This window comes from Bison bison, unplaced genomic scaffold (genome assembly GCF_000754665.1).
Source record: "Bison bison bison isolate TAMUID 2011002044 unplaced genomic scaffold, Bison_UMD1.0 scf7180017846569, whole genome shotgun sequence".
In the NCBI taxonomy this organism is placed as follows: domain Eukaryota; kingdom Metazoa; phylum Chordata; class Mammalia; order Artiodactyla; family Bovidae; genus Bison; species Bison bison.
In genome coordinates this window covers 350,806-366,380 of record NW_011477142.1, presented here as the reverse complement: position 1 = coordinate 366,380, position 15,575 = coordinate 350,806, and the positions used below count along the sequence as shown (strand labels likewise).

General features: G+C 42.8%; 1 protein-coding gene across 1 annotated transcript in view; it reads left to right on the top strand.

Annotated features, from left to right (window-relative positions):
- Positions 1-15,575, top strand: part of CACHD1 (cache domain containing 1) — a 236,150-nt gene that overhangs the window by 163,032 nt on the left and 57,543 nt on the right. Inside the window, exons 6-8 of the mRNA XM_010840232.1 lie at positions 10,910-11,036; positions 13,763-13,907; positions 15,326-15,542. Coding sequence (XP_010838534.1) covers positions 10,910-11,036; positions 13,763-13,907; positions 15,326-15,542 — 489 coding nt within the window. The remainder of the gene's footprint in view (positions 1-10,909; positions 11,037-13,762; positions 13,908-15,325; positions 15,543-15,575) is intronic.

The following is a 15,575-nucleotide window of genomic DNA, read 5'->3' as shown; positions in this document are numbered from 1 at the left end:
TACCCTCCTTAGTTTCTATAAAATTGTTCTGTGCCATTTATCCCCAGACACCTCTGTCCAGTCCTTATCATCCTTCTTCTTGGGCTCTTTTTTCCTATGGTGGATGTCCCCGCATGTCCTCTCTTCACCACCTTCCTCCCCTCACTGTTATCTCCCCAAATGTTCTCCATTTATACAGAACTCCTGCTCCCACCATATGCTACTCAATTCTAAATCTCTGTCTCCAGCTGTGGCCTGTTTCTGAGTTTATTTATTGAGGAACCAACTTCAGGACACATATTTCTCTATGATAATCCAGTAGCTACCTCAAATATTAAACCATCAAACAAGCAAGAACACTTTCCTCTAAACTTACTCCCCAATCTGGAATATATTGTTAGTACCCTGTCCTGGTTACACTGGGAATTCTTCCTCATCTTTTTCTACCTGAGACTTCAGGCTTTAACAGCTTTGAACAAATGAGAGCATAAGTGAATGAAGTCACCTGACTAGGGCATTTACCTGTGTGTCCCTCTTCCTGCTCATCACACCCACTTGTAATGTAGATCTCATCATCCTTTTCATTAAAGGGAAACTTGGCTTAAATTCCATAGTTCAAAGATGTGTCTTGAATCCCCTTTGTTTTCTCCACTTCAGTACCATAGATTTAAATCTTCATTGCCTTTCTAGAAGACAAATTAATGTAGAAATCTCCCCCAAAGTTTCCCTTCTCCTATTCTTTCTCATTTTCAGTGTATTCTGCACATGGTAGATATGCTAAAGTACTCGCTCTATAACTCCATTTCTCAAAAATCTCTGATTGCTTCCCTCAACCTTCCAAATAACAATGGAGGTCTTTCAATTTCATCTTCTGCTCTCTCACTTCCTTGTGACCTCTGAGCTGTATCCTCAAGGAATCCCTTTCCTTTCCCCAAATCCCTAGTTTCTACCACTTCTCTATACTTCACTCTTATTAGGTAAGAATTCCTTGTCTTTTGTAGCAAGTTGGGTTTACTAGGAGGCAGACTCTGAGATGGAGATTGGCAATCTGTGGGGAAAGGGAGAGACAGGATTGAGCAGTAGGAGAAGATGGGCTGGGGTACAGCCTCAGTGGAGTCCTCAGCCACCCCAAGGGAACTTAGAGGTGGGGGTGGCCCTTCAGAGTTGTGTCAGCCCAGTCACAACTCTTTATTACTTTACTCTATGATCCATTCTTACTATAGAATTTTAACTTTTATGTTGGACATCTGTTTGATGCTCTTCTCCTTTTCATTTATTTTTTGTATGCCAAGTGTTCAATCCAGGCCCTGGCCCATAGAAGGTACATAGGAAAGTGAAAGTCGCTCAGTCGTGTCTGACTCTTTGGGACGCAATGGACTATACATTCCAGGGAATTCTCCAGGCCAGAATACTGGAGTGGGTAGCCTTTCTCTTCTGCAGGAGATCTTCCCAACCCAGGGATCAAACTCAGGTCTCCCACATTGCAGGCAGATTCTTTACCAGCTAAGCCACAAGGGAAGCCCAGAAGGTACACAGTAAATGCTTATTGAATAAATAGAACTAGGATTTTTTTTGTACTTTGTTGTCTCATCTTTATAATGGAATAACCAAGGCTTTTGAAACAACCTTAGTGAAGAATAGAATGTATATGTGATATGCTATAAATCAGAACTGGTTGTCCTAGCTTAGGAAATCAGCACGTATAAATGTCTCAGGTATATGGAGACTATTGAAACAGACTACCCAGATGAATAGTATTATTTTCATGAAACTAACTGCGGTGATTTCAAACATACAATGCGCACAGGAAAATCAATCTGTTACTCTTTGGTACCTCATAAACCATCTTATACTTTTGCCTTATTCTTACCATGGATACCAAGGGAAAATATTTGCCAGTATTATATAAATGAGAAACAGGCCTAGCGAAGTTAACTGATCTACGTAAAGTCAAACAAAAAAATGTTGGTATTAACGTGACTAAACGTCCGTGTCCTGACTCCTAGTCTGATGCCTCCTTATGACAGATGGTTTAAAATGAAGAGATGTCTCCTCAACACTATATTCTACCTACTGACACATCAAACTCTTGACCAAACCCACAATCTTCTCTTTTCCCACCCAAACCACCTCCGTGGGCCATGTTCCATATATCAGTTAGCAGCAGCTTCCTTTTGCTCGTTACCAAGGATTGAGACCAGAACCAATCCTGACTCTCTTTCTCCCTCATAATAAGTTTCTCTCCTGTGACAACTTTACAGTAGTTACTGTGGCAGACACCAGGGTAGTTAAGACAGAATTCCTCCCCTCACAGAGCTCACAACCTTGTCTTATGTATATTGAAGGCACTTGGGATGAGAAAAATCAACAGATATAGTATGATAATGTGCTGAATGCTCTCGAGCTGAGTACCAAACACATTTCTCATTTCCAAATCTATAAAAAGTGCATCCAGCACAGGTCGCTGTGTAAGAGGGAATAAGTAACGGAAAAGGAAGGTAGCACTAAGTCAGATTTTAATGGACCTTGTATGTCAGTGTGAGGAGTTTGGTTTGGTTTTCGTTTCTTAGCTTGAAGTCAAGCGGTTGAAGACTCTAAGCAGAGCAGGCAAGAGAGCTTTGTGGAGAACAGATGGAAGGGTGGTTAGCCTGAGAGAAGAGAAACTGGGGGGCAGCCAAGATCATCCAAAAGTGGGAGGGGCCATGGAGAGAGGAAATTGGCTAGATGAGGGATGAATGGGGGAACAAGAAATGAAGAATCCATGGGGACCACTCTTCCAAGTTGATTGGCATAGAAAAGGTAAAAGGTCATTGATAACTCAGGAGGGGATCAGATATAGGGAAGGTTCTGTTGATAATACCTTTTTAATAGAAACAGTGATAGGCTTTATTTTCGTGGGCTCCAAAACTGCTGCAGACAGTGCGTGTAGCCATGAAATTAAAAAACTCTTACTCCTTGGAAGAAAATGTATGATAAACCAAGACAGCGTATTAAATAGCAGAAACAGAAACATCACTTTGCTGACAAAGGTCCATCTAGTCAAAGCTATGGTTTTTCCAGTAGTTATGTATGAATGTAAGAGTTGGACTATAAAGAGAACTGTGGGGCTGGAGAAGACTCTTGAGAGTCCCTTGGACAGAAAGAAGATCAAACCAGTCAATCCTAAAGGAAATCAACCCTGAATATTCATTGGAAGGACTGATGCTTGCTGAAGCTCCCAATACTTTTGCCACCTCATGCAAAGAGCTTGCTTTCTGGAAAAGACCCTGATGCGGAAAAAGAGGAGAAGGGGGCAACAGAGAATGAGGTGTTTGACTGGCATCACCAACTCGATGGACATGAGTTTGAGCAAACTCTGGGAGATAGTGAAGACCAGAGAAGCCTGGCTTGCTGCAGTCCATGGGGCCACAAAGAGCTGGACACAACTGAACAACAACAAATTTATTTGGCTCCACCTGGTCTTAGTTGCGGCATGTGGGATCTAGTCCCCTGACCAGGGATCAAATCTGGGACCCCTGCATTGGAACCATGGAGTTTAGACACTGAACCATCAGGGAAATCATGATAATACTTTTAGAGCGGCTTGAAAATATTTATATGTTGAAGATGACGGAGTCTAGGAAGCAACTGAAGTTAAGGAAACAGATAAGACAATGGCGTTTCCCATCCTGGTTGAGTGTCCCAAACCTGGCTGATCATCAGGGGCACCTTAAGTGCTTTGTCAGAAATACCTATTAGTTGGCCCCTCAACCCAGACCTAGTGAATCAGAATGTTGGCTTGGTAAAGCTTGGGAATCTGAGGCTTCAGGAGCTGATTGTAATGATCAGCCTGACTTGAGAACTCCATCTCCGTTAATTTTCTCTTATTCCTTCCATGAGTGTTTGGAGATGACCTTGACCTTTGAGTCCACTGGAAATGGTCTACTGGAAACGAAGGTAGACAGAGCAGTGTATCCTGTGCTGATTTTGGATTGGCTCAGAAATTTGTTCTAGATTATCTAAGCCCATGACCAGGCTGTCTCAACTGAATCAAGGATAGAATGGACTGGTTATTTTACATTATGTAATTAACTTAGAGTGGACAGGATGAACTGTGAGCTTGGAACAGAGTCAGAGACTTGTGGATGTCCTCTCCTTAGTATTAAACTGAAGTAAACAGTGAGATAGCTGGGTCAGCTGTCATTAATCTAACTGTGGCAATGGGCTTTAGCTGACATGATCAGTGTGCTGGGAGAATGAGAGGACTACATGGATCCCATTCCAGGCTCAAGGCTTACGTCACTCCTCACTTTGAGCCAAAATATTCTTAGCTCTAAAATGGGAATAACAGTATCTCTTTGGTGAAACTCCATAAGTTTGGCTTTTGCTGGCTATTATATACTTGAAAAAATTAACCTCGATATGCCTTGGTTTCCTGAATAATAAAATCTACCTCATAGGGTTGTTGTAAGAATTAACTAAGATAACATAGCTAAAAGTGCCCGTGCATGCTCAATGCTGAATCGTGTCCAACTCTCTATGACCCCATGGACTGTAACTTGCCAGGCTCCTCTGTCCATGGAATTTTCCAGACAAGAATACTGGAGTGGGTTGTCATTTCCTACTGCAGGGAATCTTCCCAACCCAGGGGTTGTACCTGCATCTCTCTGCATTGGCAGGTGAATTCTTTACCACTAGAACCACCTGGGAAGCCTCAAAAGTGGCTGGTATGTGGTCACTTGATATGCTTACCCCCTCTGGAATAGGATAAACAGTGTCTGGGGGTCTGTGAAATATGGCCCCTCCTGAATACATGGTAAATTGATACTCAGGATGTAAGCAAGGAGTAGGAATTGGAAAGGTGCAATAGGGTATAATGCCAGAAATTTTGTTTGCGGTGCTCGGGATGTTAATTTATTTGATTCCCCTCCCAAAGGATTGTTATTGCATGGAGTATTACTGAGAGGTACTATGTAATTTCTGGTCTGCTGGGAAAGTATGTGTGTTTTTGTGTGTCTGCAACTCTGTGTATTTAGGACAGCTCTTGTGTTTTACGTTTGGCAAGCTGTGGGAGGTAGACAGCTCTGGGTGCTTTGTTGAGCAGTATTGGGCTGCACATCAGAAAGTCCAGAGTTCTTCCAAGTGGAAGCAAAAGTTTTCTATTACAGAGCATTTTCCTTTTGTCCATACCTCTGCTGAATAACCCTGTTAAGAAAACAGAAGACACCGCCCAACTACACACAGTTTGTAATCCATTTCTTTCTCATTGACATGGTGGACTAAGCGTTAAAGAAAACGCCCAGGTAAGGAGTCTGGGGACGTGGTTGGTTTTGTTTTTACTGGTAAGGCCAATGACGTCAGAACCAATCAGATGTAGAGGATGAAATTGGAAGGAAAATATTTGGGGACTGTGGACTCTGGGGCCCATATGTTAGAATTACCCACAGATAGTTCAGTACACTGTATGCAGGCGGATGTTGAGACCCAGTAGACGGGAAATAAACAGTACCTGCAGAGAGAAGAGGCACAGTTTTTCAGCCATTTATCTGATGACAATTTCTCAAAGGAAAAATAAGCCAATGAGTATGGCAAAATTCTTCGCGTTCGCTTATAATTGGCCTAGGACGTGTAAGAAAGAGTCAATTGCTAAAGTGGATGGAGCCTTTATCCTTGGCCCTCTTAGCATTTATCTCTGGGCTTCTAAAGGGTCTTTAGGAACACCTTTTTCAAATCTACTTTGCTGATGCAGATTGTGAAATCTTATGGGGACAGAAGTGAAGAGCCTTTGGCAAGGTCTTCATTGCCCAACAGATACTGACCCCTAGTGCTTCCCCAAAACTGGGCTTGTGCCAGGCTCTGGGGATGTGAATACTTGGCCCCTGCCCTTCTGGGACTGACAACTCCTCTGTGTAAGACGTGTGGCACTAATAGTGACAAAAACAAATACATTAAACTTATTAAGCTTTGCTGTGAAGGAAAATACTGCGTGCTCTGAGGGAGAATAATAATGCAGGGTAGTCAGCAAAGGTCTCTCTGAGAAGGTGGTTATACCAGTGCAAAAAGATGGGCATATGTACAACACTAAAAGAAATAGCTCTCAATATCCAATGGGTTGAAAGGGGAAAAGGTGAGGCTGGGGAGTAGGAAAGGACTGATGGGGTTTGGATTTAATACTAGGCACAGTTAAGTGGAAACCCTTTGAACAGTTTTAAGGAAGTCAATGGTGGGATTTGATTTCCATTTTAGAAAAATGCCTTTGGATGTTGGATAAAAAGTTGGGACTTAAAACCATGGCTTCTTATTCCCAGTCCTTCTGATTTATCAAGGTCTCCCTTTTAGTTCCTAAGAGCCAGCCTGAATTAAGTAGAAAGTGCAAAATAGCACTGGTCCTGTGTCCAAATGGCTTTCTCATGCCTGTGAGAAATTTGACAGTGAAACAAAAAGACATTTCAAGCTCACATCCCTAACCTGTTGAGCATCTGCAAAATAATTAACAGGTCTCAGCTCTATAGTTTTTCTGTCAAATAAAAACTCCTTTTATTATCTAAAATATGCGATTTATTGCTGGATGTCATGCACAGGCCTCAGCGCTGCAGTTCCTGTTGATTCTCCCCTCTAAGCTGTAGCTCGTGTCTGTGCCATTTTCCAGGTAAATCAGCCTGTGGGATTGATGGAGAAGCCTACGACATTAGACTCCCAGTGGGTGTCTGCCAGTTTTAGCAGCTCAGCACTTTGTTTTCTCTCAGAAGTTTAAGTGCTCACTTTAGACTTACATCTTACTTCAGTTTTAACATCACTCCTTTTTGGCAAGTGTCTCCTTAATTGTATTTACTTATACTGTATACTTATAAACTGATGCAGCTGATTATTCTGAGAACCGTCAACCTGTTTATACATTTACTCTGCCTCTCAAGAAGTACTCAGTATGCTTTTTATCTGTTGATTGCTAATTCATTTAGCAGTTATCTATTGACATGTAGAAGAACTGTAGTGTCCTGGAAAGAGCAAAGACTTGCAGACATTTAGGTTAAATCATGACTTAGGGCTTTGAGCAAGTTCGTTCTTCATCTTTAAAATAGTATAATAGCATAATAGTCATTATAAAACATCAAATGATATACAAAACTAGTTTGTATGATGCTAAATAAGTTTTCACTATTAAATCAGTTTTATTGAAGTATAATTGACATCTAATAAACTTCATCTGTTTAGCATACACAATTGATATGTTTTGGTATATTTAGTCCCGTGAAGTCATCCCATATCATTCCATAAAAGATACTTGCTTTTTGGAAGAAAAGCTATGACAAACCTAGACAGCATATTAAAAAGAAAAGACATTACTTTGCCAACAAATGTCCATATAGTCAAAGCTATGGTTTTTCCAGTAGTTATGTATGGATGTGACAGTTGGACCATAAAGGAGGGTGAAGGACCATAAAGGAGCACTGAAGAACTGATGCTTTTAAGTGGTGTTGGAGAAGACTCCTGAGAGTCTTCTCTCAGACTGCAAGGAGATCCAACCAGTCCATCCTAATGGAAATCAGTCCTGAATATTCACTGGAAGGACTGATGATGAAATTGAAGCTCTAATACTTTGGCCACCTGATGCAAAGAACTGACTCATTTGAAAAGACCCTGATGCTGGGAAAGATTGAAAGCAGGAGAAGGGAATGACAGAGGGTGAGATGGTTGGATGATGTCATTGACTCAATGGACATGAGTTTGAGCAAGCTCCAGGAGATGGTGAAGGACAGGGGAGTCTGGCTGCAGTCTATGGGGTCACAGAGAGTCGGATACAACTGAGCGACCGAACAACAAAAATGAAATCATCAGACAAGCAAGCCTCTTCTCTCTCCATTTACCTATTTTTGTACCAGTTGTGTTGGCAGTGGTGTTGGGAGAAGGGAGTGTTTATCATTTTTAAACATATGTAGAATTAACATTGGTCTCTGTTGATTTAGTCACAGTATTTATGTGTAACTGGATTTGGCATTAGAAGAAAGTAAGATTTTAAAATTTATTAAACAAAAGTATCAAAATGTTTAAGAAACATTAATAGTACTTCCATGCAGATCTTCCTAGCCTGTATGCTGCAGACATCACGTAGAGTGAATGCCTTGATGGGCAAAGAACTGGGAATCTGTGCTTCAGGGGTACAGAGAATCACCCTCAAGGATCTTTGAATCTAGGGATGGAGTATCGGAAAGTTAACTGTAAGGACAATAATTCTAACTAGAAGGTGTTGTTGTTTAATTACTAAGTTCTGTCTGACATTTTTTGCAACCCACTGGACTGTAGCCTGCCAGGCTCCTTTTTCCGTGGGATTTCCCCAGCAAGAATACTGGCGTGGGTTGCCATTTCTTTCCTCCAGGCAATCTTCCCAACCCAGAGATCGAACCTGGGTCTCCTGCAGGAGGCTCGGCAGGAGGCTTCTTTATTACTGAGCCATCATGGAAGCCCCTTCACTGGAAGGTGGGAAGAGGTAAAATGCAGAAGGATGTCAGAGAGTGCGATGACTATCTTGGGTTCAAGCTGCAGTGAGGAAAAACCATTCATTGCCTTCTTCACATGTGTGCATCCGAGATTGGTGTGCAGAGCAACTCAGACAGATACAGACCCTGCCCATTGATAACTTCAAGCCTTGCACTGTGCATCATGGGCTGACAGGTTGGGCGCCTGCCCAGTTTTCCTTCCTGGACGGCTTCCAGCATTTCTGAGGATCGAGTGAGTGTGCAGGACCCCAACTCAAGTTATCTAGTGATCAGAATGCCTAACTGACTCCTGTGAATGGGGAAGCCCCCTCTGGAGTCCCAGCATGGATAATAGGGCTGTCACCCACCTCTAGGTCAGGAGGGGCCTGCATGGGGTTGCACACAATGATAGATTGATTGCTTCAGGGCCCCACGTTCCTCATTGCCATAATAACCATCATCTTCTGCTGCTAGTGCTAAGTAACAGATGAGATTTAATCAGATACCAAAGGAATTCTCAGCAGGCGGGTTTGAGGAATCTTGCCCGAGACTTAGGCTCTAGTGCTGGAATGGAACCAGAATGATCTTCTGTGGTGAGACTAAATGCATCACACACTGTGTGAATTCGATTTATTCTTGCGCTCATTGGCTCTCCTTTTAACAGTCTGACTGTAGGCTGTTTATTGTTACACATGTTACTTTTACATGAGGTATCCCCGAGCTCTCCTTTACTTCTAAAGACAGTGTTTGCCTTTTCACTGCCAGTTGACAGGGCTGCGTGGAGAAGAGAACTAATGTGAGGTCAAGGTTAAGGCTCAGACTCCCAGGAGATGAGACAGAGAAAAACCCTCATCCCTATTTATGCATGCTCACATCAGCATTGGTCTCCAGAGAGACGGTGGTCGTCTGGGTCCAGTGATGACCTTAATAAGGTCTCCTGGCAGAGTGCAGAGAGGGGACAGGTGTCATGGTCATATACTGGCTGACTCCCTTCTTGTCTATTCTGAGACCTTACGCAAGTCAGCAAACCTCTCTCAGCCCACCTCCTCATCCATAGCCTGGGTTAATGGACTGTTTACTCCTAGGATATGTGTGAGGCTACAGTGCACTATAGCTCCTTGATGTGTGTTGGGCAGGGCAACTGCTAAATATGTTCAAAGGCTTCCACATAGTACATTTTACATGATGTAATTGGAGGACCACTGTCCAAATCCAGCTTGCCACTGATGTTCGCAAATACGCTTTTAGGGAACACACCCACCCATTCAGTCTCTTACGGATTGTCTGTGGTTGTTTCACATCATAAGGTTGTGTTGGATAGTTGGAACAGGGACCATAGGGTGTGCAAAGCCACAGTTGCTGATCTCTTGGCCTTTTACGTAAGTTTGCTGACCCCTGAGCCAGACTACAGGATGGCTGTGTGGCATTCAGAGCTTTATCTATACATGTTTTGCCAGATAGACCTCATGCTTTCTTTTTTTGCTCCATTTGCCTCTATCTAATTCTTTTGATTCATTGCTTGTTACAGAAGGGCTGGTTTATGCTCATCCTGTATATCTTGCAGCATGTAAAGCAGTACCCTACACACAGTACTATGTGACACATGAATGAGGTATTGTGGAGCAGAGTGAAAGAGTGTAAGAGAAGAGAGAAAGATTTCATGGAGATTTGGGGAAGGATTGCACACAGTAAGGTGGCTGCCATTCCAGCTGCAGAACAGGCGTGGGGGATGCTGTACACTTATGAAGGGAGTCATTACCATGTGATGGGAAGAACATGGGAGCCAGGACACCCAGACTTGAATCCCAGGTCAGCCAGTTCCTGATGAGGCCTCAGACAAGTTGCTTAAGCTCCATAAGCCTATTTCTTCAACTCCAAAGTAGGGAATGATAAAACCCTCTTCATCCTGGAGTTGTTTTATGGATCAAATGAGATATTGTGAGGGAGTATCTATTGTAGTGTTGGCATACTGGAATCATTCCATAAGCTATTCCTGAATGATATGGTTTCTGGCTTTTTAGGTACCATCCATGCTGTTTCCCTCATTATGAAGCAAACAAGGTCAGCACACAGGTCTGGACTCTGGAGATTAGACTATTAGTATTACTGTCTTCCACAGTTAGAGAACATACCCCCAAGCCAGCAAATATACACTGACCCAACAGGGACTAGCCCAGTGAGGATGAGATTAATGCAAATGAGTCACTCATGCTAGAAAAATAATCCACGACATTAAGTGTCACTATACAATATTAAGAATAATTGCTTCACTTGACTGAAGCATTCGTTACATTTTCCATTCACGGGGTGTTTTTTTAAGGGACAGAAAGCAAATGTTTAGTAGAAAATTTACAGCCTTAAATCTAGTGGGATTTATTCATACTACAAACCATTTATGCAAAACAGATGCCTGAGGCACAGTGCCTCCGTGCACCTGTGGATTTGGTGGTTATATTTCTTTTTCCCCACTCCTCCAGTTCTTGCAGACAACCTGAAATCCAACCCTGGAATTAAGTGGCAGTATTTCAGTTCGGAAGAAGGAATTTTCACTGTTTTCCCAGCACACAAGTTCCGGTGTAAGGGCAGCTATGAGCATCGCAGTAGGTATGTTGACTTGTTTGCCAAACTTTTAATTACTGCTTAAGAGTAATCTGTATAAAATATAGACTCCTCATTCATCCACACAGCTTTGCCTCCAAACTGTGGTTTTAGAAACTTATCCTGAAATGATTTCACTATTTAACATAGATGGGTGTGGAAATGCTCAGGAAGGCAAATGATGAAGCCCAGAGCATTTTCAGAAGTATCTAACAAGCCAAGTAAAACAAGGTATTTACTAAGAAATAAAAATAGTGAAGCACTTTAAACTGTTTTGCCCTTCAGACACCTTTGTTGAGAGACAAGTGGTAATACTTTCTCTAAAGACCAGCGCTAGAAGACTTCACAGCATATCTCAGAGTAGAGCTTGTGATTCACAGTTTTCCTCTCTATGATAATGTGCTTGGCCATCCTTTTGACGTTTACATGTCTGCTACTAGAAGTCTGAAGGTTGTCCAGAAAACACTGGATTGAGGATCGTTAACTTGCCGTTTTTCTCAGGAAATAACTTAAGATGTTACCACTTAGCCAGAAGGGCGGTAATGGTGAGATAATTTGTATGACAAGACTCATCAGTTTACAGAACCCCTTAGGCAAAGATCCTTTCCTTCCGAATCCTCACAGTTTGTCTTTTGCACTGTTAGATGTTTGGTGCTAGAACTTCCCGAACTAGTGCAAGATGCCTGGTTTACTTTTTTTTGAGTGTAAATTAACTGCCATCTTTATTTTTATTCTTTCCATCTTTATTTTAAATTATATCTATTCGCTAAACTTACTGTGATAATCACTTCGTGATGTATATAAGTCAAACCAGGGTGCTGCTGTATACCTTAAAGGTACACAGTGCTGTGTGTCAATTACATCTCAGTATTAGAAGCAAAAAGTAAATTATACCTAAAATTGTCCCCAGGGAAAATACTCCCTCTGTGCTTCTCCTAGAAGGACATTTGTATCATTTGTATGGTTTCTTCCGTTCCTTCCCTAGACAGCATGATGAAGAATTGAGCATCTTGGAGACTGTACCAGAGTCCATGACCTTGGATTCTAGGCCGGCTCATCTCTCAGGAGAGGCCAAAGACACTTTGAACCATCCAATTCTCATTTACTTCTAAGAAGATAGGTTAGATGGCATTCTGCTTTAGCACCTTGTCACAAATTAACATTCACCTTCACTCAGAAGGTTTCACAAATCTCTCCCCTTAAATAGGCATTAATCAGTCCTGAAGCCTCTGTTCCCTTGGCCAAGTAATCTGAGTTTCTCTCCTCATAGATTGCTGTACCCATCTCTTTACCTGTCCTCTGAGGCTTTTGCAGAGTGTGGAGTGGGTTTGCAGCGCATTCCAGAAAGGACCCAATCTCACTGTGAGGACCTCCTCCCCGATTGTACATAGAATGCTGCTATTTATGTCTCCCATTAAAGCAGTTTTTAACAATTTACTGTGACAGCATGCAGACATATTCTGCTTTTTGTTTATGTGAGTTGAATTGGAAAAGAGGAGGTATGTCATTTTTTAAAAAAAAAAGAATCTGCTCCCCTAGCTTGGAGGACCTAAAAGTTCAGTATTTGACATGGTTGTCAACGGTGCGATAGACAGATTTCCTTATTTTCTGCTGTTTTCTTCGTTTCTGCAGCCACCAATTTTGGATTCTCTTTATTCTATTTCCTTACTTGGCTGAATGGTATTCACTAGTGAAAATATAGTAGAACTCAGTATTAATGTAGGACTTTTGGCTTGAGAACAATTAGTGTAAACTTGGCCCGATTTTGAGTTTTTTGGTGCTTTGCCTGTATTTCTTAATTTGTGCCCAGGCTTTTGTGACTCAACTGGCATCTAACATTTCATGGAAAAATCTAGTGTTTTAAGGGTGTCCATAAAGGAGAGAATTCTCTTGAGGCTGATTTGCTCTCTTAAGCTCCCTCTAATTTGTTCCAGCTTTAAAACTGTGAATAGAGACCTCATTAAACCTCTTCTCACAAACCTGCCTGCACTGCACACTCACAGAAGGCTGCTTTGATGGGAGGTTTTTCTCCTTTGGAGTTCCCCTATCCACCCCCACCCGCTCTTCTTAGTGTTGGCAAACAAAAACCTGGCAAGAAGAGTGGCTATCACAGGCTTGGACAAATCTGATGGCATGGTTTTAGATCTCTGATAAGGGGCCTTTTGGTGGCTGACCTGTGTAAACGGCCACAGTACAGAAAGGAAAGGGCCCTCCTAGCAGTGGCTTTTGTCTGGAGAGAGAGAAACCAAATCTGCTATTCAGAGCTGCTCAGCATGCTCACAAATGATAGGTGTCCTCGGTTTTAGCCAAACCCCACTCAAACTCTTCAGAGGACCCAGCACTGAAAAACAGTGAACTGTTTTCTCCCTGCTACTATGTCTCTGCTGCCTGTTGGGCCACTCGGTCCATTTCCTGGGAGGGTGGACTTGCACACAGGCTGAAAAAGCCAGTCTTCCAAAGGCTTTGCTTCTTAAAATCTTCTCCCAGTTGCTCTAGTCTTTGGAAGACAGAAGTCAGCAGTCCCTGTTGTGCAGACACCTACGATAGTCTCGAGATGTTTTCAAAGTACCAGGATAGTTTTCTCATTCCATGCTGGTCTCTCCGCCCTTGTGCCAGCCCCCCTGAAACACAGAGGCCAGCACGCCTGCCCGTCTGTAGCACTCGAAGCTGTGTTAGGTCCAAGCCTTTCTCCTAAACCAGGAGTGACCCCTGAGAGCTTCTTGCCCTTCTAGACCTATCTACGTCTCTACCGTCCGGCCGCAGTCAAAGCAAGTAGTGGTGATCCTGGACCACGGGGCCTCGGTCACAGACACGCAGCTTCAGATCGCCAAGGATGCCGCTCAAGTCATCCTCAGCGCCATCGATGAGCACGACAAGGTATCGATGACCCCAATGACTCCCTCTACCCTTCCCACTAGCATTGGGTCTTTCTTGAATACCCCTTTAAAAACACTTTATGTTTTATGGTATGTATTTTTCAGTCCACCTCTAGAAATGACTTTGAGAAAAACAGAGTGGTTTACTTTTTATTCTTGTATCTGAGGAAGTAGCTGCTGATACTAGTTCCAGATCTCTTTTTAAAACCACTCCCACCAAACTGGGCTTCCCTGATAGCTCAGTTGATAAACAATCCGCCTGCAATGCAGGAGACCCCAGTTCGATTCCTGGGTTGGGAAGATCTGCTGGAGAAGGGATAGACTACCCACTCCCGTATTCTGGCCTGGAGAATTCCATGGACAGTATAGTCCATGGGGTCCCAGAGTCAGACACGACTAAGCAACTTTTACTTTCACTTTCAGTTCAGTTCCACCAAACTGAGTCTTGCACTTCCTTAATGGCTTCTGTTAAGACCGCTAATTAGCTATAACTTTCACACTGCTATTTATACTAAGGAGGAACAAGGTGAAGGCTTGGACACTAGTTGGTGGCCAGACTTTGTCTCAAGATTGATAGGAGGGGAGGGATAAAAGGCAATGGCACCCCACTCCAGTACTCTTGCCTAGAAAATCCCATGGACGGAGGAGCCTGGTGGGCTGCTGTCTATGGGGTCGCACAGAGTCGGACACGACTGAAGCGACTTAGCAGCAGCAGCAGCAGAGGTTTATTAATCTTTAGGACACCTTCGGGATAGGTGTGTTCCCAGCTAATGATAATCTATCGCCTGTAGACATTTGACTTTTCCATCCCCTAAGGTTTTGCTCACTGATCTAATTGTTTAAAACACACACCCAGGACTTACCTGGCAGTCCAGTGGTTAAAACTTTGCCTTCCAGTGCAGGGGGTGCAGCTTCAATCTCGGGTTGGGGAACCAAGATTCCACATGCCTCAGGGCCCCCCAAAAAAACAAAACAGAAGCATTATTGTAAAAAATTATTGAATTACAATTTAGAAATCATCCACATTAAAAAAAAAATTTAAACACACAGACACACGTACCTTTTACTGTTACCCTCACCCCACCTCCAGTTGGAAAATGATGATCATTAGTACTGGTCAAGATTTTTCTCTGTGTCAAATATTGTTTTTAATGTTCTAGATGAACACCATAGTCCTGACTTCATCTTGGAACAAAAACAAAACTCTAGGGTCTGAGTCTCTGTCCCTTACCAATCTTTAACTGTTCTTCAAATACCATAGATTGATGCCTCTGGGCTTTTATTTAAACTCTTCCAAACTGTCCTGTAGGACAGTTGTGGGCTTGCGGGCTCTTGTGGGCTCTTCTGAAATGTAAAACGCTTTTCCTTGGCAGAATAACAAGTTTTTGTTTGCCTGTGCGTGTGTGTTTTCCCCTCCAGATTTCCGTGTTGACGGTGGCAGACACCGTCAGGACGTGCTCCCTTGACCAGTGCTATAAGACGTTCCTGTCTCCAGCCACCAGTGAGACAAAAAGGAAGATGTCCACCTTCATCAGCAGCGTCAAGTCCTTGGACAGCCCCACCCAGCACGCGGTGGGATTTCAAAAGGCATTTCAGCTGATTCGAAGCACAAACAATAGCACCAAATTTCAAGCAAGTAAGTGCCTTTCTCTTATGGCGTGGAACTCAT